Source organism: Amphiura filiformis, chromosome 2 (assembly GCF_039555335.1).
Source record: "Amphiura filiformis chromosome 2, Afil_fr2py, whole genome shotgun sequence".
In the NCBI taxonomy this organism is placed as follows: domain Eukaryota; kingdom Metazoa; phylum Echinodermata; class Ophiuroidea; order Amphilepidida; family Amphiuridae; genus Amphiura; species Amphiura filiformis.
In genome coordinates, this window is record NC_092629.1 from 52,455,933 (window position 1) to 52,483,623 (window position 27,691).

At 42.5% G+C, this 27,691-nt stretch overlaps 1 protein-coding gene across 2 annotated transcripts in view; it reads right to left on the bottom strand.

Annotated features, from left to right (window-relative positions):
* Positions 1-3,392: 3,392 nt before the first annotated feature.
* The window catches only part of LOC140146363 (GDP-D-glycero-alpha-D-manno-heptose dehydrogenase-like), a 43,032-nt gene continuing 18,733 nt past the window's right edge, over positions 3,393-27,691 (bottom strand). The window contains exons 1-2 of one of the 2 annotated variants that reach the window (XM_072168186.1): positions 7,569-7,660; positions 3,393-6,005 (exon numbers count right to left, since the gene is read on the bottom strand). In XM_072168186.1, the coding sequence (XP_072024287.1) occupies positions 4,866-5,978 (1,113 nt within the window). In that variant the 5' untranslated portion in view covers positions 5,979-6,005; positions 7,569-7,660 and the 3' untranslated portion in view covers positions 3,393-4,865. Of the gene's footprint in view, positions 6,006-7,568; positions 7,661-27,691 lie in introns of those variants that run through there. The other variant, XM_072168185.1, reaches the window with a different exon arrangement.

Consider the following 27,691-nt stretch of genomic DNA (forward strand, 5'->3'; position numbering starts at 1 on the left):
TGCTGGTTATGCGGTTACATAGGCAGGTAGTGACATCTAGCTCCTGTAAAAAAAAGTAAACATACTTATGAGACCATTTTTGCACCATAGTGTACATAAGGACAAGTGATTGCACTGACAAAATTTCATTGATATAGCTCTTTCACTTCTGGGCGATTTCTAAAACTTTTTGATACCCCCTCGTATTTGGTAGTTAACACACATGGAACAAGCAAAGATTTTGAATCTTTGTTGTTGGTTTTTTATTTGACCAGGAATGATGTGAATGTATTTATTCATCCATCAGTTTCAGAGTGTCATCCTCATTCAGGGATAGGCAACTTTTTCAACTCACCAGTCCAGAAATAACCAATGAAAAACTGTACCCTATTATTATGAAAGGCACTTCCAGAAAGAAAAAATATTTAAATTGTCTACCTATTTGTCTGAATTAATTTTGTAAACTTTGTAAATTAATTCATATGGCCTGCACGCCATAGGACTGCACCCGATCTAAAGCAAGTAAATCTGTGTTCTTTATATTTCTCATGAACATCTCTTGCAACTGAAAGCAAGCTAGCACGCTTGCCATCTTAATAACTTGTACCCACTCACTACATCACCTTGCATTATATGTTGAGTACAAAACTGATTAAATATAAGTTTTAATTTAATATTCATACACTCCTAGATAGTGACAACCAATCAGAGCAATTGTTAGTAAATTACTAGTCGTGCATAAATGTTGTATAATTGCACAGGCGCGCACGCCGCGTAGTAAGAGCAGTGCTTTCGGACACGTTCATTTTTTTTGCAGGTGGATGCACTTATAGTTGCTTGTATTTTCCAACATTTTTGGTGACAATTTTGTTGTAAAAATAGCAAAAAGCACAGGATTTTTTTCTCGTGTATGAAATAGGTTAATAAATGCGTAATACTTATTGCTTGAGAAATTGTACAAAATAATGCACTTGTAGCTGAGATGTTGATGCGTCTAATGCACTTCCCCCTTCGGGGCTCGTACATTAGATGCATCAACATCTCAGTACGTGTGCATTATTGTGCACAATTTCACTCTCTACAAGTGATACTCATATATTAACCTATGATGATCAGATTATTCTTATTTCAAATCCAGTAACACAGTACTCACTGTCACACATTTCCAAGTCTACCAGAATCCTTTTTCTTCAATAGTGTTGTTGTGGCGATCTTGTTTACCACAGAAGCTGGATGCCAGTTTTTTTTCCCGAGAAGATCGTCAAACACATGACAGTGATTGTATTATCCCTCTCGTCAGTGTTCGAAATATGCCTCAAAAAGTCACAGGCCAGCCGGGCTTGACCTTAAAAGTTACCGGCCAGCCAACTAGATGCCAGTCAGAAAAGTTATCGGCCAGGCCAAAAAGTTACAGGCCAATGGCCGGCTGACCGGCCCTATTTCGAACGCTGCCTCTCGTCTCTATTCATGATAACTATATACCGGATAATACCGCTATTAGATCCTTTAAATAAAATCAACTGATATTTTGGCTACGTTTGTAACAACGTAATCGGACTTTTTGATTCCCTCCCTCCCTAATGAAAGAACTTTTGTTTGTAGGACTTCATCAAACTTTTGGGTTGTTCCCTAAATTTTCCCCTATTCCTCAGCTGCTGTATATGACCAGTAAATGTCAGTGGTGTACCCAGGGGGTGTTTTGTTAATGGTCATCTTTTATGGGGTGTCTGTCCCTCATGTTTTCCGTAAAATAATGCAAAATCAGTATTTGATCTACTTTAGCCCACAATATGCCAACGACAAGTGGCAGTGTCCAAAATACAGAAAAAAATTGTCCTGAGGACAACCAAGGTATAGATTCTGCTTGTCCTCAAGATATTTGAGTTGTCCCAAAAATAAGTAATATTTTTGGGTGTACAAAATTGGAATTTGTCTTTTGCTTCGGAAAACCAGTGTTCCAAATTTGCCATCTGATCATGCATATCATGATCACTGGCAGTCTGGCACCATCGGTTAACTCAGTGAAATGGTTATTAAACATTCCAAATTTAATAAGCTGAACAAGTGGACATCACAGTATTAGATGTGTTGGTATATCTTTTAATGATACAAAACACATTTAAACACAAGTTCAAAATTTATGTTAAGCTTTATAATTATATTATATATATTAATATACTAATCATGATTTTGGATACCTGGTTGGCCACTGGAAAAGTGCATGGCTCATCTTAGTCGTCCTCGCTGATTTTTGGACAAGGGACCAAGAGGATAAGTGCTTATTTCAAACACTGACCAGTAGCCACATGGACAACACCCCTTACCCCCAACAAAGGTTTAGGTACACTTCTGAACTTGCACACATCATAATTGCAAAACATGCAAACAATATTTGTGTTTAAAGTTTGTTCGCCTTATAATTGTAGAAAATCATTCACTTTTCAGTTTTTGCTCCTGTGCTTGGCCAATTAAGTCCCAACTTGTGATATCGAAAAATTCACATAAGTCAGTCACATATACATTGCACAATGGGCAACTAGCGTAAGTGCTGCGCCAACTGCGTGCATGCCATATCAATATACGAGTCTCATATTTCCGCCAATTATAAGCCAAACACACTACCGTAAACGTTCGCCTAATGGCGCTACGGGGTCCCTCGACATAATCGGAATTTTAGACACAAACTAAAAGTGCCCTCCCATAAAATTTCCACCAGCAAATAAGGGCACATACCCTTAATTCTTGTTGGGATTTTGATGACACATGAAATTTACTCCAAGGCAAAAAGGAGCCCAGGTGCGCCATTAGCCAAACGTTTACGGTATTACATTTACATTTTCATCAATTCATCAGTGCACCATGTTACATTACAAACCAAATTTTATATTCCATTATTCAGCTGTCGACGAGTTCAATTTTTTACTCTACTTTTGGCATAACCTTCATGTGAGTGTCCACAAAGTTAGCCTACATGTAGTATAGGCCAATATCAGAACAGGGAGTGTGCAGCGTACAAAATAAACATATCTCATACCTCAATGGGCTATTCCATTTAAAAATCCACACTCCCCCTCCGGAAGATTTTGGAAATATCTTCTACAGGGGGAGTATGAATTTCAAATGAAATGAATGTATTAGGCAGCTTCATTTGAATATCATACACCATCTGAAAAAGATTCAACCTAAATCTTTCACTGAGGGAGGGTGAGCTTCAAATGGAGCTGCTAATGTGTTCATTCCATTTAAAATACACACTCCCCCTGTGGAAGATATTTCCAAAATCTTCCATAGGGGGAGTGTGGATTTTAAATGGAATAGCCCAATTAGGCCAAAAAAAAATATTGTTGTGTTGCCCTCAAGTGGGAAAATGGGAAATTTGGGCGGACGGTCGGACTTCTTTTTTTTTTTTTTTTTTTAAACCTTCAGTTTTAAAAAATCCCCTAAAATATTAAATAATGCTTCTTCAATTAGGGGACATTTGTCAATTTTGACTTCTGGGTACCTGTTAGACATCAATAATATTAAAGACTAGTCTTTCAATAAAATATTAATTTTAAGTGGATTTAGGGATTCAGGATTTAGGGTCGGACGGTTGAGGGCAACACAACAATTTTTTTTGTTTGGCCTTACTCCCTATTCCAGATAAATACACCACTAATTTTTTTGGAATTAAAACATTTTCCTGTTTTGCCAAAATAATGAAACATATAGCTAAACCTGGCAATAAAAGTCTTAATATTTTTGCAGGGAAAATGGTCCAAAACATGTAATTTTTCATGTTTTCTTACAATTATACAATCCAAAAAAAAATTAGTGCTGTATTTTTCTGGAATGGGGAATAAATCTTGACAATATGCTACTATCACTATGGACCACAATGGCCTCATCCCAATGGCATAGTTCAATAACTGCAATTAAACAATCATAGTGTGAAATTTGACCTCAAGTTGCAGAGTTTTTGTACCCAAATTGGCAAATGTCATTCAATGACTGTACAAATGTATTGGGGTTGAAGAACTGTGTCTTGATAGAAAGGTATGTTGTGGATCCTAGTGTATACTTACTTACGCGAAGGCTAGACCATACCTTTAGCACAAATGACAACAAATGACATAGCAGCATGGATACTGATATTGGACTCTGTCATTCTTGACATTTGCTTAAAAAGTTACCTGTTTTTCAGAGTCTTGGTTAGACCGGAGGATTGTAAACACTACGCTGAATGAAGACGCCGTGATGGTGTCGCAAGCTACGTCGCTGCTAACCAAGACTCTGAAAAACAGGTAACTTTTTAAGCAAACAAATGACATCTAATATTTATTGTCATTAAAGGGGCATTGCCAGATGTTTTGTACACTTACATTGAAGCCTGTACCAAAATAACCTGATTCACAGCCAAGTTTTGAGAATCGCACTTCTAGTGGTTTTGATATTAGAAGCAAAAACGTGTTTCACCACAGCATATGTGACCATCCCGCACAAATGAGCCCTGAAGTCGCCAATCATCATTTATGAGATATTCAACCAAAATATTCTGCTTGAAATTAGCTTTAAAATTATGTATATCATGTCTATAGTACTTGGCATTTAAGAAGTGTAAAATCAATAAAACAGTCAATAAATCCTTTGTTTCCTATTGTTTATTGTTAAGTTCAATGGAGCATATCTCAATAGTGGCACTGGAGACATCCGGGCTCAGTTGTGGTGGATGGTCACATATACATGTAGAACAGTGTGGCGGCATTTTTGATTCATAACATCTAAACGCAACATATTTCAAGCCTTAAACTTTTGAAGGGATTATGAGAACATTCCAGCATTCTTCCGATGCCACAATCTCCATAAAGGTACTATCGATCTGGCCCCACCCCTTTAATAACTTATCATTAAACATTTCTAGCTCTCTTCTTTTCCACCTCATCCATATAAGGTAGAATTTTGATCAACTCCTTGATACCATCTTTAACCGTCACGGTCGGTTGAAACCCTAATTGCCGAATTCTTGCGTACGACACTTCGTAATCCCGCTTGTCCTTATCCTCCCCAATGGCCGACGTCGTCATGTGACATCCCGGGACGGCGTCGCATATTTGGTGAACCACCTCTTCTTTGGTCATATTCATGGATTCGTGCCCTACGTTAAATGCCTTACCCTGCATAACTTTATAATTTTTAAGCGCTAACATGAAAGCGTACGCCGCGTCTTTCACATGCAGAAAAGTCCGTCGAAAGCTTCCTTGATACACATCAATGTGTTTCTCTATAAGCGCCTTGCAGGTTAGGTCGTTTACTAGGAGATCGAGTCGCATCCGTGGAGCTACTCCAAATACTGTCGCTAGTCGTAGACTGACGCCCCCTACATCGCTAACAAGCGCCTCCCCTTTTGCCTTTGAGCTTCCGTATAACGTCAAAGGGCTTATCGCTGTATCTTCTGTACATGTTCCATCCACCGCTCCGTAGCATGATCCCGTTGACGCGTAAATCAGCTTCTGATGCGGTCTTAAGCTCTGAACTACATTACGTGAACCACCCTCGTTGACTCTCTGCGCCATTTCTGGGTTTTTCTCGCATGCAGGGTAACCGACGATTGCCGCAAGGTGAATGACGGCGTCACAATCTTGGATCGCTTTGGCTAATCTAGTTTGATCACACACGTCACCACAGATAAGGGTAAGGTTTGGATGGTTGGCGATAAAACATAACGATTGGACCCCCCAGAGGAATATGTCATACACTGTCACACGGTAACCATCAGCAAGAAGCATCGGCACCAAGGTGGAGCCCAAATAACCGGCGCCACCAGTCACCAGAACATGGTCAATATCTGCACCATTGCGTATGCCGTTCCTCCCGTTGAGACTGGTATAACCGTTGGTCACATGTCTGTGGATGAGTTGGTTCTCCATGTCGTCATAGTCGTTGTCATGGTTACTGCCGATTCCGTTGACCCCATTGATTGGGATGGAGGAAGTGTTGTTTGATTCTCCTTTGGTTGTCATCTTCTGTTTAAAGTTGGATATAACACCCTGCATTAATAAATAAAAGCAAATAAGAAACAATTAATCCTAATGCAGAGAGGAGAAAATTTGTGATATTTTTATGATGAATTGTTTTCAACAGGGCTATTATCCTGTGAATAAATCCCAAATGATATGGTTTGCTAAACTCAATCCTTGGTGAAAGTTAATTTTACCCCCCCCCCCCCCCGCCCTAAAACCAAACCCCAAAAGCCAATTGAATTTCAACCCTAACCTATGCCAAAAATGTTACCCATCAGGAATTACTACTGAACATGATGCAAAATACCCCCGCCCCCCCCCCTAAAAAAAAGAATTGTATGAAGACCAGTTTACCACACTGGTATAATAAATGCAGTGATATAAAGTGTGCTACGCACAGCCACAACACCTAAATGTTGATCACCTAAACGTTGATAGTTTCGTACGGGTTACAACGAGACAATTAGCAGTGAGTTCCTTGTCCAGGGGAATTTCAAGCTAACCTGATTTTTTACATTATTATGTTCTCAGAATCTTCCTTCCTATACTTTGTACAGAGTTGAAGAGTCCAATATAATCAACACTTGGACTCAAACCTTTGACTGTGTTGGATAGGCTCACTTTTCCCAAAAAAATTTTGTTTTCTACAATTTTTTGACCAAAACTCACATTTTTGACCAAAACTCACATTTTTGACCAAAACTCACATTTTTTACCAAAAGTCATGTTTTTTACCAAAAGTCATGTTTTGACCAAGAAAAGATTCTGAAAACATAATAATGATAAAATTTGATGTTTTTTTTCACTCAATACAAAATTTATTGGTCTCGCTCTGAGTTTAAAAATATTGGACGAGACGAAAACTCATAGCTCGACCAATAAATTTGTGTATTGGGTTCACACCATCCAATTTTATATCACAAGAGTAGGCCCTATACTAACCACGGCCGGGGTTTGAACCTGCAAACTCTCGCACCATAGTCAAACACCCTATCGATTGAGCTAACTTGACTGCCATATATCAAGTTAAAATGGTTTACCTGCTACACGTGCACAGTTGACAGAGAGTATATATCTTCTAGTAGGCTCCTCCTATGGAAAATGAAGGATCGATGTACCCCCACTGTCCCCCATAATCGCAGTTTGGCAATTCTCAGTTTAGACAGTGATGGCCATGCATGGCATATGCTGGCATTTGAGACATGATCTCTTCATTTTAACCCCTTGAGCACTACCTGCTAATCTAACATTGCCTCTGATTGGTCATTTGCGTGATATCTTCACTTTAATCACCAATCAGAATGGAGCTTTGCAAATAATTCACCCCAATTTTTTTGTGTGGTGAAATTATTCTAACATTGTTGCTGATTGGTCCATTTGATAATGAAAACTTCTTTTTAAGCAATAGGCAAGTACATGTAGTTCTCATAATCATATTTAGCATAATCCTGAAACAGGAGGTAGCAAGATCATTGAGTGGAACCTCTACTCAAATTTTTTAAAAAAACAATAGATGTCAAAAAAAAAAAAGCAAATGACACAATATGGTGAAAGTCTGAGCCTTAACTTTTAAAAAATGTACATAGTTACCTAATGCTCTGACTATTCCCAGCGAACTATGTTGCTCCTATTCAGCCAGCAGTCTGGCCACCACTCATGTGAATGGTACTCAACAGAACACCCAATTTATACATTTTTTACAGACAGGTCTTCATGCCCTAATGAACAATGTCAACAACAATGGGTGTGTGCAATGTCAATGTGAAGTCTATTCACTAGTATACAGTAGTAGTCTACATTTATTTACATCAAAAATACAGCGTTGCCAGTTTTGCCACCAATTTTCAGCCCAAATCGTGGGTCAAAGTCGCCCAATTTTTCTAGTAATCATTGATTTCTTTGGGATAGTGAGGAAACTACTGAAAGTTGCGGGAGCAATGTTGGAACATCATCCAATTATTTTCTTACCTTAGAAATTGGTTTCTAAAATTCTATGGGTCAGGAAATACAAATCTGAAATCGCAGGGAAATCCAGTGAAAATCTTCAAAAGTCTCCCAATTGGGCTCCCAAACCGCAGGTTTGGCAACTCTGAATGAATGCGTTTATTTTTTCAATTTTATGCATGTTATGGAATAGTTATTCAGCAAATATTGCCAAGTCACCCTGACTTTGCTTTTTATGCCCATCTTGGGAACTATTTTCGCCTGGTGTGCCGGGCAATGCACTTGGTTATACAACAACGGAATTTAAAAAATACAATTGTGCAAAGATTTTTATCATAAATTTTACCAATTATGCAGTATAATGAATTAATGATAAATGTTGTCATTGTCAAATTAATTATGTGGTACCAGTACAAATTTATGTAATGGGCTATGCCAGCTGAAATCCATACACCCCAACAGGAGACATTTATACCTGTAAGGTGGTATTGGAGGCGTTTTCTAGAAATTAGTAAATGCTTTGAGCATGTTTTCAACAGACTAATTGAGTAGGGTAAAGTACACTGATCAATATGCCTTTTGTTTGAAGCAAATCGGACATACGGTTTCCATAATACAACAAATTATATTTTCTTTAGTATCTTATTGTTTTTTATCTATAATCAATATGAGCTATAGGACTGTAAAGGCTCATTTAAATATGTAATTTTTGCCAATATTTTGCTAAAAATCAATGCATAAATGTTCATGGTACTTTACTTTGGCATACTTTTGCCCTGAAACTTAGTCAAAGTGTTTCTAATATGTGCTAATGTATTATATACATGTAGTATAAAGCTGCCCCTAATTTCAAATTTGCATAAATAATGAGCTAATTTGCATAAATGCTAATGCTAAATGTATTCCAATATCTGTGGTATACCCGTGGAATCGGGCCAGTGAAACCCGTGGCTACTGGTCAGTGATCTTCTGCTGGGCATAGGGGTCTGAGGGAGGAGAGGAGGGGGTACCAAGTGACTTCTTTGTTCATTTCTCTCCTTTTTTTTTGTTGTTTTTTCTTTTCTTTCCGATAGCAAAAAAATCATGGGGTCCATTAGGGTTAATCTTCCACACAGGGAGTGTGAATTTCAAATGGGGTCACTACATCATCAGGGACTGTCTTTTGAGGAGAGCGAGAGCAATTATAGCTCTCTACTGCTCTCCTTAAATCTGATATAGGAAAGTGATTTTTAGCTCTCCATCTAAGTTGACCATTCTCTCCTTACAGTCTATTGCAAATGCTCTAAACAACTCTCCTTGAAGTCCCCAGAAGAAATATTTAATGCTCTCCTGCAAATTCCAAAAGACAGTCCCTGCTACATAAAAGTAAATTTACACCACCCGTGTGGGAGATTATAGTCATTTTTTATATGAAATTAATTTCATGTGATGACAATGATTGTCTTTTTAGGGGCAAAGTGAATCTCGGGGCAACTCTTTATTTGCACAAAATTACCGCAAAAGGTGAAATTTTCGTAATTTTGTGTTTTTACAGGGGGGGGGGGAAGAGTTCTGACTGGGGGCATTTTCCCCTCATCCCCCGGTGCCGTCACTTGCATGTTATCTAGAGTAGACCATTTAAGGTTTGGAAATTAGAAACAAAACAAAATTGGCATGAGCAAGGGGGCCAAGAATTTTTAGCAGGCTGAGAGGGAGCAATCAATTTTAGCAGGCCAAGGAGGACTCCCCTAGTTCATTTTTGCACAACCCCTTATTTTTTCCCCAATTTCAATTTAGTGTGCTAGTCATGCTAGGAGTACAGTACATAGGCCTATACACATAAATTATATTATCATCTATTTTTCATTGCTTCTAGGCCTATATTATTTATTTTTAAAATGACATTCCAGACCATTAATTTATCATTTTTGTATCTTTTTTCCAAGAAAAATATTTTTCATTTCTAGACATCCAGGTCATTTGGATTTGAACATAAATTGTTTCCAATTTTATTTAATATTTTGGGGGATTTTAAGGTACTAGGATTAACGGCTACGGCAGTCAATTCTCAAACTGTGGGTCATTGCGACCCTTTTGGGGGTTGCAGCACCAATATCTGTGGTCGCAGCCTCTCCCAAAAGAGTTTGCGGGACTTGCCAGAAAAATAATCTAAATACATAAAAATAGGTGATGTAAAATTGGATAAAATTTAACTGGATACACAATTTGGATTTGACATTGGGCAGAGGTGAGCACGTGCCATTGGCGCCACCTTAAGGGTGGTGCCAAATTGACCAATGCAGCATCGATTTTGAGCCCCCTCCAAGCGATAAAAGTCAAAATGTTCTTGCTTTGCACGAAGTTCGCACACATTTCAGCACAAATACTATTTGAAAGATCAATTTACGACCGATATTAGTCCCAAACAAAAATGTTTGGTAGACTCATAACCGGTGCGATCTTACCTTTCCGATGTTGATTAAGATACTTCTTGCATCGATCCCGAGATGCGGAAAAAACCAATAGTCATTTTGTCCCACATAAATGAATAAATAACAAAAAACCCCCGATCCCCCCGAGTGGACTCACCCATTCGGTGACGTCACACACGATAATCATCCCTTATCCGACTTGGGCAGCCCCTACCGCCAAACTTGTAGGGAAGGCGGCGGGGTCGGGATAATCAACATCGGAAAGGTAAGATCGCACGGTTATGAGTCTACCAAACATTTTTGTTTGGGACTAGACTCAGTACACCGGTCGATCTTACCGCTTCCGATGTTGATTAAGATACTTCTTGCATCAACATCTGAAAGATCGATCTAGCAAGTAACCGACGGATGGAGGTACAAGATTGGCCAGCATCTGATAAGGATCGGGAGAGTGGGTAGCATGGTAATCGCGAGGTCAAACTATTTCCCCCCCTCACGGCCGGAAACAGAAAGACTACGTGAACAGACAAAACCCTGAACTGAAAGTGCAGTGGTTAAGAATAGAAACACTGGTTCTTACCATGTTGGAATTCTGATTGTCCATAAAACACCTGATACCCAACCACCATGTTATCTCCCCAGAACAGCCCTGGTGAACTTATCGCCTGGTCGTTGGTTTACGTCTTTGTAGTAAACCGTGGAAAAGGACGACGGGTTCTTCCAGGACACAGCCTGACAAATCTCTTCAATGGGGACCCCCCTATGGTAGGCCCACGAAGATGAGATAGATCTGGTTGAGTGGGCCTTGGGGCGAGCGTCTTTTTTTGCCGCCCCCGAGTCCACCAACACCTGGACCAGCCACCGTGCCAGAGTCTGTTTAGCGGCTGGACCGTGCGGGTTCTGCGTGGGGATAAATAAGCGGTCATGAGCCCCTCTTAAGGTTTGTGTTCGGCCAAGGTAGTGCTGTAGCGCCTCACCGGGCACCACAACCTGTCTTCGGCTATTGACGAACCCTGCCCAATACTGGGTAGGAAGAGGGGCGAGTGTCGGAATGTACTTCGCTCATTTTTTGCAAGGAAATCCGGGCGAAGAAAGAGCGTCGCTCCGTTGTTAGTAAATAGGGAGGCTGACTTCGAGACTGCGTGCAACTCTGAGCAGCGCCGTCGCGAAGCCAACGCCAGAAGAAAGGCCGCTTAAGAGTGGCGTATTTAAGGGTCGCTTTTGACAGGGGCTCAAAAGGGGACCCTTAATATACTCCAAGACTGTGTTGAGGTCCCATGGAGGACCACCTTCCTTTCGGCGGGCGCTCGTTGAACATACCGTCGAGAAGAAGACTTAGGGACCCATCTGAATTGATAGTCTCTAATTCGACCCGTCTTCAAATCCCGATGAATCGAGAGAATGGCTGACTTGTAGTTGGCTATCGTTGCCTGCTGAAGTCCTGACCTGAACTTTTCTGTCAGAAAATCTGCCACTAGAGGCACAGGGGCTCTAGTGGGAGATGTATTTCTCTCATCGCACCATGCGTAGTAGGGAGCCAAACGCTGACTATACATACGGAGGGTAGACTCTCGTCTACCCCCGGCGATGAGAGAAGCAGCTTCTGATGAAAAGCCTCCCTCCGCCGCACGCGTTCCTGATAAGGGCCATGCAGCTAACTGCAGGTGCTCTAGTGGTAGACTTGGTACCTCTCCTCCGTGCATCCGGGTTAGATTTGGTAACTCGGGGAGTACTCGCGGCTGTGCCGCTAGTAGATCCACCATCGGTCGAAACCACAGGTGTTTCGGCCAGAACGGTGCTATCAGAATGACGTTGCAATCCTCCCTCCCGATCTTGGTCACTACCCTTGCGAGCAGTGAGATCGGAGGGAAAGCGTAAGCAGTCATTCCTCCCCAGTCTACGGACAGAGCGACCACGGCGAATGCCCATGGGTCTGCGACCCTTGAGCAATACCCCGGCAGCTGATGATTTCGATGAGATGCGAACAAATCTATCGAGGGGTGGTACATCACCTCGAAGATCGTCTGGGCGACCTGCGGAGCAAGGGACCATTCTGTAGGTCCCGACACCTTTCCTCGTGACAGATCGTCCGCGAGGATGTTGGTGACTCCCGCTATGTGCATCGCTCTCAACGTAATCTGCCTGGCCTTGCACCACCCTATCAGGCGAGTGCGTGCAGGCATAACCGTGGTGACCTGGTGCCCCCTTGTCTGTTGAGGTAGGCCACCACGGTTGTGTTGTCTGTTTGGACAACGATATGAGATCCCACGATCACCTTCTCGAAATGCTGGAGAGTTCTCTCCACTGCCCAAAGTTCGAGAAGGTTGATATGGAACTCAGTCTCCGTGGCCGACCATAGGCCCGAGACTGAGTCTCGTGGATGTGGCCCCCCAGCCCAGCTTTGTGGCCGGTCGTCACTACGTGGACCACCGCTGGTGCAGGAAACCTGACACCTTGAGTCAAATTGGGCTGATGGGTCCACCACCAGAGTTCCTCTCGCGCGATCTCCGACATCGGAACCGCGAGGGATATTGGGTGACGACTGGGCCTGTAAAAGGCTAGAAGGTGTAGTTGTATAGGCCTCATGTGAAAGCGGCAGTACGGCACGAGGTCTACCATACTGGCCATAAGGCCCAAAACCTTCATCCATGCCACAGCGGGTGCCCCTCTGACTCGGCCAAGAGTCGGGCACACCTCGCCATGTTCGTCACCCTCTCGGGTGAGGGCGCGCGATCCCTCCTTGAGGTTGATCTGGGCCCCTAAGAATAGTGGTGTTCATGCGTCGGGACCAAATTGGATTTCTTGACGTTGATCAGAAATCCCAGGTCCGCACCGCACGGACTACTAACTCCACGAGACACTGTGTCTCCAGTGGGGTGCGTCCGTAAATGAACCAATCGCCCAGGTAGCAACACATGTTGACTCCCCTGCGCTTCAGGTACGCTGCCACCGCCCTGACCAGGAGTGTAAACACTCTGGGGGAGGTGGACAAGCCGAATGGCAGGCATCGAAACTGGTAAGTTTGACCCTGTACCTTGAAGCGTAGAAACCTCTGATCTTGAGGTGCGATCGGAACATGCAGATATGCGGCTGAGAGATCTAGCGATGCCGCCCACATACCCTTGATGGGGCAGGCTAGCACCGAAGCGAGAGTCTCCATTCTGAACCTCTTGGGCCTGATGAACTCGTTCAACGGCTTGAGGTTCAGAATGGCCTCAATCGCCGGTCTTCTTTGGAGCCAGAAAAAAAGTGCTCCAAAACCCCTTGGTGAAAGGGGGGTAGACCGGGACAATCGCTTGCTTTGTGAGAAGCTGAGTGACCTCTGACAGTAGTGCCCGACGCTGGAGGCCGTCTGGCGGCACTACCGTGGACCTCTGAATCGTGCAGGCGCACGAGGGGTGGCTGGTAAATTCCAGCCTGTAACCCCCACTGACCACTGACAATACCCAGGCGCCCGGTGAGATGGCATGCCATCTCTGGGCGTAATGCACAGCGGCCGCCCACAGGGGAATCCCTGTGGAAGTCCAAAACCTGCCGGCATGGACTGTCGACCGCCCGTGCCCTCAGGACCGATCTGGTTTGCCACCCTTAGAAGAACGGCTCTTCTTGGGGGCTTGCCATCACGATCCAGCACTACTCTTGCGCTTCCCAGATTTTTTGGGAGGTGCTGGAGTAGCCTCGGCTCGGGTGTAGTCTGTGGTGCGCGTCCTGCTGAAGCCGGCGCTGGCGCTGAAGAACGCTTAGAAGACTGCTCCTTCTTGCGCTTCTTCTTCGCCTGACTGCCCTTCCCCTGGGTCAGGGCAGCCTCTGACTTCTTCAGAGTGCTCTCATTGGTGGCCTTCTTTGCCCGGTCCTCCACCGTAGCGCAAAAGGCCTGTCCAAAGAGTAGCCCCTGTCCCACCGAGTCTGACTTCTTCATTGCTTCAGCAAAGTCGGAGCCGTAAGTTGACTGGAGGGACAGACAGGCATTCTCCGGCGGCGAGATGACATCCTATGGGCTAGGCCCATAGAACTCTCGTTGAGGTTAGCTGTTAGCACCGCTAACAGATTCACCTCATGGAAGAGTTCCGACGTTGCCCGTGGTCGTTCGCTACCTTCCTACCGCGGTGCTCGGCAAGCGTGGTAGCGACGCTAGCGACTCTGCTACGCGAGCGTGCTCGCCTATCGATGGGCTTTAGCTCCTCCTCCCCCCCGGGGGCGAGCGACCCGTGCGCCTTGGCCGCTAGCGGCAGGCGCTGGCAACGTCTGGATCCATGTCAGGGACCCTGAGGTAGGTTTTCGTAGTCCTCCTGCGAAACACGCAGTGAAGCGTGCAAGCAGCGGCGTCAAGCTCCAGCGAGCCTGACAGCCCCACTGAAACCTACCCTTGAGGTCCGCCGGGAATGCAAGTGCGGGCGACCCCTGTGTGGACGCGCTAGCTGGGCATCCTACTGAAAAGATGCCCTGGTCCTCCTGAACGGACTCCTCCTGAGAGAAAGCCAGGCCCAAACCTTGGGCCACACGGCTCATCACCTCAGCGGTGTCCGCAGCCAGACCATTGCTAGCGAGTTCCTCACGGGAAGCGGGGAAGGATACCTGAAGCTAGCTGCACAGCCTCATCAGACTGTGAGTCGCTACTGGTTTCATCTTCCGACTCCTTTCCCTCGCCTTCAGACTCTGACTCACTCTCTGATGAGGAAGAGATCTGACGACGGGCATCTGAAGGTGGACAGGAGGTGTCGCCACCGTGTGGCTAGCCAACTGAACACCAGCAGAAGAGGGAGTACTCGCTAGACCCCGAGATGCTAGCTATAGCACCCGGGATCCGCGACGCTCTCGCTGCTGTCGCCTAGCCATAGCAGCGCGCGGCCTACCCTGAGCTGTATCAGGGTTAGCCACTCGCCGCCCAGGCTGGGTAACAACTGGTGGTACTGCTTGCCCAACGCGCTAGGCGGCACTTGCCACGGTGCTAGACCGTGGAAGAAACCACCCTGCGGCGGATACCACGGAGCATACCCTGTCGGTAGCTGACCCTGAAAGGATCCGCCACCAGGGAAACCCCATGGAACGGCAGTACCAGTACCGCCTCCCCTGTTGCCACAGAGACTGTGGTAACCAGGACGCAGTACTGCGGTACCTGCGTGGTTGTAGCGTAGGTGCCCGGTAGGGCTCCGGCTGCGTACCACTGTACCCATGCCTCACAGCGTCCCCCGCTAGAGGATCAAGCCGTGTGTATGGGTACCCCGCTATACTGGCTGTCCCTTGGCTAAAAGGAGCTTGCCTAGTATCACGGGTAGCTGAGCGTGTATACCCTCGATCAGTCACCTCGCTACCTGAATAGGCAGTATCAATCAATGGAGCCATGCTCCGCTGAATAGATAGTGATCGATCATAAGAGGGTAATTGACCCATTGACTGTAATGGATCACCCACGCTCTGCTGGCTCTCGAGGACATAAGTGGGTTGTTGATCAGCCAGGCTGTTCAAACTACCTACCCTAACCTCTTGAGCCTCGCCCAAGGTCGCTGTGTGTGGCGGACCACTCACGGCAGCTATGGGCTGCGTGCATAGTGGCTACCACTGAAGTCGAGCCGTAGCTCGTCTCGGTAGCTGCCACCATTTGCACTTGGGTCGCTGTCCCGTGAGAGACTGCGAGCCCAACCCGTATAGCCGCTTAGCCAGTCCCGGAGGACAGCCGGCAGCCATTCCAAGGCCCAGGGCATCACTCGGCGGTCCCGCCATGGAACGCTGCCGTGTGACAACCCCAGTTGGTTCTGCTAAGACTACACCCAAGCGTTAGCCCGGTATCGTCTCTGCTAAACCCATGCACGTTTCATTCGACCCTTGCGGGAACGAAAGGCGTGCTGCGTGTCGTGGATCAACCCAGGCAAGCCCGGGTTCCACTGGCACGCTGCGTGCTGACAGACCGGCCGAGGCAAGCCCGGAGGTCCGTTTGCACGCTGTATGCTAGGATTCAACCCAGGCAAGCCCGGGGTACCCTTGGCATACTGTCCGTCGCCGGCTACTTCCGCGGGTGCTAGACCCGCTCGTTCGCCAGCAATAGACGGGTGTCCACCTGCAAGAAACTCGCTAGAGATCTCACTGGTAGACTGGTACTCGCCTGTTAGGGCAAGTACCGCCCTGCTGCCTGCTACTAGCTTAGACGTTAAGTCAGTGCTTTCGCTGGCTGCTAGGCCTTCGGGCTCGCTAGCAGTCCCGGAGGGTCCGCCTGCTTGCCCGGGACCGGAGCCCCAGAGGTTACCTTAGCGTGGCCCTTGCCGCCGCGCTAGTACCTACCATATCAATCTTACCTGTAGGCTTCTGTTTCTTAGTCTTCGTCTTCTGTCTGTGTCGAAGACCCAAACGAAGCGCTACTTTCTAAATCCTCAAGTGGATGTCCGATAAGCCTATGCAAAAGGAAGCACACTTATTTGATTTAGAGCAATCCCTGTGGGTGTAGCAGAGTGGATGCGGGTCCCACTCTGCCACAAGGGAAGGGCATGATTGACAAGGCCTGGACATTGTAGTAATCGGGAGCGATAGCACTACCCCCGAACACAAGCTCAAGCCCAATAAACAGACCCACACGCACAGTGGCTGACGCTGATGTAGTGGTATGATATAAAAATATATATACAAAGGGATGAAAAACTGAAAACCTTTTGGTTATAGATTTGTCAGGCTGGTCCCTTCGGAAACCCACCGAACTCTTAGCAGTAACTCGTCATCAGACGCGTACTGAAAGATATAACGATAGAGCACACCATAAACATAGCGAAAATCACTCACCATACATGTATACACAGTACTGTACAAACATCTATTGTAACTTACTAGTCTGCTATAGTTGTTTTACGTGAGAATAAAAATAAAATGGCGCCCTAAGGGCGGCCATTTTGAAAACGTGTGTTCGTGATACTGAACGGAAACACTCATACAAGCTAAGTTTTTGGATCGCTTTTTGTCACTTTTCTAGCCGAAAAATGTCGTCAAAACTATCTCCCTATCGTACTATACTGGTTGGTTTTTACCTCAGGTGTAACAAACAAACTGTATATCTCGTCCTTTGGTTCGTAATGATACTTAGCGTTGGTAAAGAAAAATCCACACGTCTATCTCATCTAGAAACCAAGGAGGATAAGGATGATTATCGTGGTGACGTCACCGAATGGGTGAGTCCACTCGGGGATCGGGTTTTTTTGTTATTTATTCATTTATGTGGGACAAAATGACTATTGGTTTTTTCCGCATCTCGGGATCGATGCAAGAAGTATCTTAATCAACATCGGAAACGGTAAGATCGACCGGTGTACTGAGTCTCACTGAACTTCATTATAACCAAAATTAATTAGTGGTATTTGTGCAAATTTGTTTAGTGTTCCATGCGTAATTGTTTCATCCAGTAATAATCAGATGTTGATAATCATGTTAGCTTCTGTCATGTAAGAAGCTAAACTTTTATTTAAGTGAATATCCAGATCTGTGATAATGTTGTTATACTCACTCAATCCCTCAGATTTATTTTGCAAATCTGTCACCCAATGACCCCTTTTTTCACCAGCTTACACCCAATGATCCCCTTTTTTAAAAAGAAATTTACACCAAATCTGCAAATATTTTAGGCGCTTCGCGCACATTGTGAACAAATTTTTACATTTTTGTAGCAATTTCAGTTTCAAAAAGGCAAATTTTCACAAAACGTTGCCCAGAAAGTTATATTTTACGGTTAATGGCACTGAATTTTATGTTACTTTCATATTCGAGTGCCCCCTCCTCCCGGCGCACCCTCCATCAGACACCCTCCCTCCGCGTATTGATAAGAAGCTTGTTTTGGACATCCGATAACAACTATTATAGTGTCAAAGTGGGTTGCGAAATAGCTTCAATTCGGTCTTTATTTTGAATTTTTTTCAAATAGGGCCTACTCAGGGGGCCACCCCCCACTCCCGCTGGGTATTAAGAAGTGTCCGTTTTTGCTTCTGCTTCGGACAGCTGTACACTTACGTTTTAAACGATGATAACAGCATTAGTGTCAAAATGGTGCTTCAATTGAGCCTTTATTTTGATTTTTTTTTCAAATACTCAACCCCTTGATACCCCCCTGCGTATAAAGAAGTGTCCGCTTTTGGCTTCTGTTTTGGACACCTGTACACTTTAAAGCAATGACAAAACAAAAACGGTCCCCGAAATGGCTTCAATTAGGCCTAGGCCTTTATTTTGATAAAGTGTTCAATTCTGAGTGGACACCACCCCCCTCCTCAGACCATCAGACAACCCTCTGCGGCGCGCGACCTATAAACCCAGATGCAGTACGTGTCAGGGTGCGTGACTCGCCACTAATCGCACGCGCATTTTTGGTCATGACCTGAGCCGTAAGGTTATTGACATCAACGGCCTAGCAACCGACCATTTTTTTTGTTATTTCCATAGTGATTGAATAGTTTTGCAAAAATGAACCTCAGATGGTTTAATGGCAATATGTACCCGATCAATGTACGAATAAATCAGAGCTGAAAGTGAAATCATCTCTGAGTCTATTCGCGAACAAGATTTAGCGACTTCCTTTTATTTATAGATAGGCCTAAACCATGTAAAAAGTAAGCGCCCGCCCAAAATGACTTTGTTAAGTGCCCTTTGCGGTTAATGGAACGAATACGGTAGTTTGCGCTTCAAAACATAATTGATTGACTCGCTATTATTTAACCCTGAGCAGAATTACTAATAAAGTACTATTTTCAGTTGTACTCAAATATTTAATCAAAATCACGCTTTTCTCACTTGTAAGTTTCAGATTTTTGAAAGGAAATGATGCTTTATTTTATTACAAAATGGATATATACCATAAACTAATTTGCATAATTACTGGTAATTTAATATTTACCTTTTACTCCCAGCTGGCTAAAATATAGGCCCAACACAATGATAATAGTAAAATGAATGTATTTAACAGTAATGAGATTGTTTATATCACTGCCATTACGGTTAGCAACTGTTTTAAATTGTTGCGATTTGGTAGAGCTTTGGCAAAAATTGCATTGCTCTGCAATTCATTGCGAGTGTGTAGAGAAATTCAAATATCACAGATATACTTATGTAGGTCCTGTGGTTCTTCAGTTATGTTGTAAAGAGGACTGAAACAACAACACTTCTGTAAAACATACACAACTCATTCACAACAATAAAGCAAATTTTCAAAGAATATTATTTGTAGAATGAACTTTTGCAAAACATCAAAGTGTTATTTTTCAATAATATCTTGATTTAGATAATGAAAATCAATTTTTTGGCTGCTTCTACCAACAGTACATCGTCTACCCTTAATTTTGCCTCTCCTAGGAGCAATCTACCTGTCCAAAATGATGTCTGGGCAACATACTGTAAAACACTTTAATTTCGCGGGTACTTTATTTCGCGAATTGGCGATGATCGACAATTTTGTTATTTACCTTACACCTACAAGTATGCCAAATTTTTAACTCCACAGAATTCTGCACTAACTTTCATATTTCTATCCGTTTACATCGCTCTGAACACTGGATAATGTACAATGAATACCTAGTATTTCAGATTAAACCTTGATTTTTTATAATTATATTGACTGTCTATTTTGATGATAGTTTTGCAATATTTTACCACTTCCGTGTTGGACCATCGGCCATATTTGATTACTTTATTCCCAATGCCCCTTGCCTATTTCCCACAATGCTGTGGGTAACAATTAGGCTAAGTTCCTCTCCTCTTCCTAAAGATTGAAGACCATGCATAGCTTTTAACAGACACATGGATTTAACCTATAATAAAATAAAATAAAATAAAATAAAATAAAATAAAATAAAATAAAATAAAATAAAATAAAATAAAATAAAATAAAATAAAAAAAAAAAAAATAAAAAATAAAAATAAAAATAAAATAAAATATTACCCATAATGCCATATTTCAGGATGTTTGTGCATAATTACTGGAGTTCAGAAATAAACAAATTAACCCATGAGAACTACCTGCCGATTGGCCAAAAAGAAGCTTTCATTATCGACTGGACCAATCAGCAACATTGTTAGAATAATTTCACCATGCAAAAAAATTGGGGTGAATTATTTGCAAAACTCCATTCTGATTGGTGATTAAAGTGAAGATATCACGTAATTGACCAATTAGAGGCAATGTTAGATCGGCAGGTAGTGCTCAGGGGTGTTAAAGATGGCCGATTTGATAAGAAAATATCAGCTGAAAATATATCAAAAAAGAACGTCCAAATAAGTCCAGAAGAATTAACAAAATGGATGTGCACTAATAAAATAAAAATATTACTTTACATCCATTCATCATGAAAAATTAATTTCATGCTGTATTCTGAGCGATGTAAATGGATAATAAATATGATGGTTTGTGTAGACAGAATAAGCTTATAATACATGTATAAAGCTTGACAAGCTTTCTGTGTGTGTTCTGTTTTCAAGGATCAATTTCGCGAGTATTTAATTTAGTGAATTTACAGACCTCGCGACATTCGCGAAATTAAATACCTCGCGAAATTAACTTGTTTTACAGTAATGCAAATCAGTGTCTATTTCATCATTCCAAGACTATCTTCTTCTGCTTCCGTACATTACTCTCCCATCACATCCCTTTTTAAGGGTTTTTTTTTATAATTTTTACCCTAGTGTCTATGATTGACCTGGTTTCTGGTTCAATAATTACAATCACTTCAAATGTACACAATGTATTATGACACATCAATGGGCACTTTCTATAGCAGGTCTTCATCATGCCTATGAGCAAGGTAAACACAATGATACAATATTGAATGTTTATGAGTACCATACAATGGTAAGACTATTTTCATGAGGTGAAATATTGACTGCATGTTGCATTCAACGGGGCTTTGCCGAGTTAATTATTAGCACCCCCAGTTTAATTGAAGGGGAGCGACTATTTGAGGAAATACAGTAATACAGTATACCCGACTTCAGACTGATTTTACTTTCACACCACATAATAAGGTCACCAAATTTGAAGTTGATCAGTTATAGCTGCAGAGTACATTTTTTTGGAATAGATCATGCTTATAAAATTGCTTTCACCAACCTGGACAGATGGATTCCCACCAACCAACCATCTGTGCAATTATAACTTAACCCCTCCCCCCTCAACCCCGGAGGGGGCACTCACATGTAAATGTGGCATGGGTATGTCATCAGGGTCCCTTTTCAGGCTCTCCAGCAGTTCCTTAAGAACCACATTTGGATCATGCTCCAGTTCTTTGAGCCTCAAACTCTGACAATTGTAACTTTTTAGCCAAAATTTGGACAATTTTGGAATTTTTTAGCTTCAAATCCTATAATTTGGCTTTAAAATTTTGAAATTTCAGTTCATCAAGTCCCTATTTTGCCCCAAATCAGTTCTTGGTTCCCATAGTTTGATGCACCGTCCGCGCCGCACACCCCTACCAAAATTTCAGTTGAGTGCCCCCGGGCCCTCAACACACTGTTGTGGGGGGCTAAAATGCCCCCTGGACCCTCAATTACACTGTTGTGGAATGTAGGGGCTAAAATTACATACTCACAACTACTTACATGTAGCTAACAAAATCTGTGAAGGAATGGCTAAATCTTGGTTATAAATACTAGTACTAGTAACACTCACCAAGCGACAAGCAATCAACGGGGAAAAACCCAGACAACTCGAAATAAATTAAATAATAACGTAATTATCTGTTTGTTGTCTCATCTCTACCAACTCTTATTTAATTAAAACTTTTAATTATTTTGCTTCTCAGAGGTGGTATCTTCCCCTACCCAGAATCCTTTGCAGCATGATCCATCACCTCATTGCATCAAATGACACTCCTATTAATTTGCGTAGATTCCCTTTGTTTTCATGTTGAGAATAGACTGGTTAAACATGGGTCGATAAAAAGAGGAAGAGGCTTACGCATCATACACAGGAACATGGAAACATTCAAACATTACAATATGGGTCGATAGTCAAGAAATAAACATATTTGCAAAAGTCATGAAATACATGTTGTACCGTATTCGCGCATTTCGCGGGCGTATTCATTCCATTAACCCTTATTTGTTCCATTATAAGGTCGGAAATCCTACAATTGTGTTCAGTTACTTTACAGAATAAAATTGTAGAATTTCTTCTCACCCCTGCTTAGCACGTGCAGATATAGGACAGCGTTCGAGCTTTGACTTACGTTTGGCGGACAGAATGGTGGGAACTTAAAGTGAAAGATATCCTACTTAAAGGAACATTTTCTGGGGTGAAATTTTGTGTAGAAACTGAATCTGACATAAAAAATGCATAATTGTCAACTTGAAAATTTTCCCCATAGCACTGTACAGGCATATTTCTGCCCGAAGCCCTCAAATTTGAGCGAAAATTGGCGCAAAAAAAATAAGTCCTTCAAAACTGGGACTCTCAGGGCTAAACAAACATAAACTTGCTCTAGAGGGAGGTCTTGGCTATAGCAAGTTTATATTTGTTTAGCCTTAAACCTCACAGTTTTGAAGGACTTATTTTTTTATGAAAAGGCCTTTATTTTTTTTTCACACCACTTGAAATGTTAGGGGTAGGGGTAACATATTACTACTTTAATTTTTGTCAGTACATTCAACTGTGTCAAGTTTTATACCACTATTTAGCTAGTGAAATACTGAACATAAAGACACAACAAGCATCTCAATAGCTAATACCATTGAGGAGTTATGGCTTTTTCAAGCTCAAAATTAGGCAAAAAATTCTTTTTTTCCCAAATCAATTGTCACCCTGACCTCCAACTTTCTAACCCTGTTACAAAAATAAAGAAACAGATTTATCCCATTTAATGATTTGAATGTCACAAATGTACCTTTGTCACATAATTAGCATAAAAAATTAGGCACTACTCAGTAGTTTTCATGTTCATACACTCACAGGAACTTAGCAAGTCAAAATATTTGTCACCCCAAAACGGCCATTTTCGGCCAAAATTGGACCAAAAAATGAATTTTTCTCAAAATCAGTGAAAAATAAGGGGTTTTAAGTGCCAAAATCTGAAAATGTGTGACATTTTACCCCTAGAAACATTTAAGCAATCAAGAATTTTGACTGTTTTCACCCCTAAATATTTTTTTCACACGCATGTCCGCCAAATGTAAGTCAAAGCTTGAATGCTGTCATAGGTGGTGTGCTCGTCTTGTGGTTCGGAAGTCACATAACACTGTTGGTCCCGTGTACAGCAAGGTGAAAACCATGTGCACATAAAGTGTCATCCAGAGTTCGAAAAGAGAAGGGGGACCATCCCCGGTTCTGATATCTGCAATCAATCCTAGGTTCCAGGATCAAGTGTAGACCCTCCCTCGGGTTCATGGAGAACGACTGGTAATGTAGATTACATAGCATTAAAACTCAACCCAATACACGGACCCTCCCAGTCTGTAAGCAATTTGACTTCCAGCTCCCACAAAATGCTGGGAGTTCACTTTTATGGATTTGGAGTCACGCAATCGTTCTATACATGTACCACGCCCGTGTTCTCACTGTCTCACCGTTTGTGCCAGTGTTTGTGTAAGCGTCTACAATTACCGACTAATCAAAACAGCTTGGCGGCGTGGCGATATTCGAAGAAGCTTCCCTTTGCAAACCGCACACGCACATGTACGCATATGGACAATAGGACTAAGTCAAGTCGAGTGGTATATTTACAATACTCGTAATGTTGATTGATTTTGACAGTGGTACAGTGTCTTCACTAGTACTGATTTGAAACTTTAAAGAATGAGTAACTTGTTACCAGTAATTATATTTAATGTTGTAGGCCTGGGTTTTAGGTCTGTTTTTTTACTGCTGAATGGAATATGGGATCGGTTCCCGAAGGATTTGGAGGTGGGATTGGAGATGGAACAATTGGCAAACAATATTGAAAACATTGAAAGAAAGTATGTTCAAAATATTGGTTTGATTGTTTTTGTTTGTTTTTAATTCATTTTTGGGCGGTGAAGTTATAGTGTGTCTTCGGTGAAGGAAAATTAACCCCTCCCTCTACCTCCCAAGAAAAAGGGCTACTATAAATCGATAAGTCCTTGTGAATAAAACAATTATGCCCATAAATCAGAATATTCTTTTACTTCATTTATATTTGCTTTACTTTTGGCTTTTCATGGGGATGTAGAAGGCGTAGAAGAAGGAAATTTGCAAAAAAAAAAAGAGTAAAGATTCTTCATTTTGTGGAGTTTTCTAAAATTCTATCTATGCAGGGCCGTCGCTAGAGGGGGGGCAGTGGCGGCGCCAGGAATTTTTTTTCGGGGGCAAAGTGATTTTCAGGGGGACCAAATTGGCAAATTTTGCTTAAAATTGCCATAAAAAGTGGAAATTTACGTGATTTTGCCTCAAAAGTGTGTGGGGGGAACTGGGGGATGGAAAATATTGGGGGGGTAAATACCCCCTTGTCCCATCCCCCCCCCCGTAGCGCCACCACTGGGGGGTGACACCCCCCAATCCGTCAAATCTGTCGGCAAAATCTTGCAGTCGGCAAATCGCAGAGAAAGGGGGGGAGAAGGAGGAAAAGGAAAGAAAAAGAAAGAGGGGGAAGGAGGAGAGAAGAGAAGGAAAGGGAGAAAAAGATAAATAGATAAGAAAACAAGAGCACCAATGGCGCTGTGGCTCTGCGCTTTTTGGTGACAGTGAAAGTAATTGTTCTTGGAGTCGCATGGGCAACAAGTGAAATCATTTGAGTATGTGACAGATCACATTCCCCCAACAGGTACATCTGGTAGGTTGGTAGCTATCTCATTTGCAGAGCATACAATGATACATCAATCAATTTAGGGAATTAGCGACATGGAACGAAACGGGTGGAAATGAGTCCAAATGGGCCAAAACACATCAAAATATAATTATATACAGGCGAGTAGGCCTATGTCAAGAATAGTGTTAGTCTGAATAAGGCTTTGGCTCTCAATGGTGACTGTACCACCAAGTTTCACGACAGTTAATACTAATTTGACCTCAGATGACCCTGGTGACTCTGAAATGACATTCCCAAAATTTGACTCTAAAAAGTGACTATACCTAACAAGTTTCATGCCCATCCGACAGTTTTACTAATTTGACCTCAGATGACCCCTGGTGACCCCAAAATGACTTTCCAAAAATTTGACTCCAAATGTTGACTGTACCCACCAAGTTTAAAGCCCATAAGACAGTTCTGACTAATTTGACCTCAGATGACCCCTGGTGACCCAGATATGACCTTCCCAAAATTTTGGCTATAAATGTTGGCTGTATCCACCTATTTATAAGCCCATATGACAGTTTTTACTAATTTGACCTCAGATGACCTCTGGTGACCTCAAAATGACCTTCCATAAAGTTGGCCCTAAATGTTGATTGTACCCACCAAGTTTCATGCCTGTCCGACCGTTTTTACTCATTTGACTTTAGATGACCCTTGTTGACCCCAAAATGACCTTTCAAAAATTGGCTCTAAAATGTTGACTGTACCCACCAAGTTTCATGGCCATATGACAGTTTTACTAATTTGACCTCAGACACTGGATGACCACAGGTGACCCTAAAATGACCTTCCAAAAGTTGGCTCTAAATGTTGACTTACCCACCAAGTTTCATGCCTGTCCAAGAGTTTTTACTACATTGACCTCAGATGACCCCTGTTGACCCCCCCAAATGTCTTTCCAAAAATTTGACTCTCAAATGTTGACGATACCCACCTAGCTTCACACCCATTGACAGTTTTTACTTATTTGACCTCAAGATGACCCCTGGTGACCCTGAAATGACCTTTCCAAAATTTGGCTATAAATGTTGACTGTATCCACCAATGTTCATGCCCATACAACAGTTTTTACTAATTTGACCTCAGATGACCTCTGGTGACCCGAAATGACTTTCCAAAAATTTGCCTTTAAATGTTGACTATACCCACCAAGTTTCATGCCCATCCAACACTTTTTACTCATTTGACCTCAGATGACCCCTGGTGACCCCAAAATGACCTTCCAAAAATATGACTCAAATATTGACTGTACCTGCCATGCCCGTCCAACACTTTTGATTAATTTGACCTCAGATGACCTCTATTGACCCTGAAATGACCTTCCAAAAATTTGGCTCTATATATTGACTGTACCCACCAAATTTCATGCCCGCCCAAAAGTTTTTACTAATTTGACCTCGTGTGACCTCTGGTGACCCTAAAATGACCTTCTAAAAATTTGGCTCTAAATGTTGACTGTACCTACCAAGTTTCATGCCCATAGGACAGTTTTTTCTAATTTCAGCTCAGCTGACGACTGGCGACCCGAAATGACCTTCCAAAAATTTGGCTCTAAATGTTGACTGTACCCACCAAGTTTCTAATGCTTGCCATGACAATTTTACTAATTTGACCTCAAATGACCTCGGGTGACCTTGACCCACTTGCCAAAACAAACTTGTTCTGTCTCGGGTCAAGATGCACCCACCCACCAAGTTTGAGGAACACGCGACCCCTAGTCTCAGAAAAAATAAGAATTTGCTCACCGATAGCTTCACATTCTACATTGCATTCAAAATCTAGTCGGATTTGCTGAAGAATGACACCGTGTAATAATGGAAGTTCAGAAGTAAACACAGCCGATCACAACAGGCGATTGCATCAAAAATGTTGCTAAAATTACATTTCACTCTTCGGCAAAATAAGGCAAATCTTGCTCAAAAGATCCAGTTGACTCATCAAAATAACTTTCATCCAAATTTCAACATTAACAGAATGAACCTCCAGTGCAAACTGCAAAAAATTGCACTGCTGTCTGCCTGAAAAACGATAGCAAAGCACTCTAGCATGGAATGCGTAAGAACGTGTACAAATTCGAAACTAGCCCGAGGTACTCACACTGACGTCATCACCGCGACGTGACTTCACGGTGCCCCGTTTTTACGTACGTATGGCATTCAGGGCCCTAGTGAGGAAGGAACAGGGTCAGGGCCATGATGTTTGAGGCTAATTCGAAACTAGAGTTCTGGAGTAAACTGACAGACTGATAGACGTTGCGTATTATGTGGGCATAATTTATTCAATATTATATTATTATTACTTGTCTTTGGGCATTATTTTTATGTTTGAGAAAATATTTGGGCCATCGTAATTATCTATTTTTTTGTTGTTGAAAAGCCAGTTGAAAAAGGATGTTTGGTTTGGTGATTGAATTCACTCAGTGGCTAGTAGTAATACTATGACTTTACCATGTTTACGTCCCGGGTTTACGTACATGTACCCATGATGTACCAGTGCTATGTAGTCCATGAGTGCATCATGTGCATGAGCATATGCCATGATGATGGCTGATGACTGAGCTGTGGTTTCCGACTTTGAAAGTTGCATCGATCGTAGA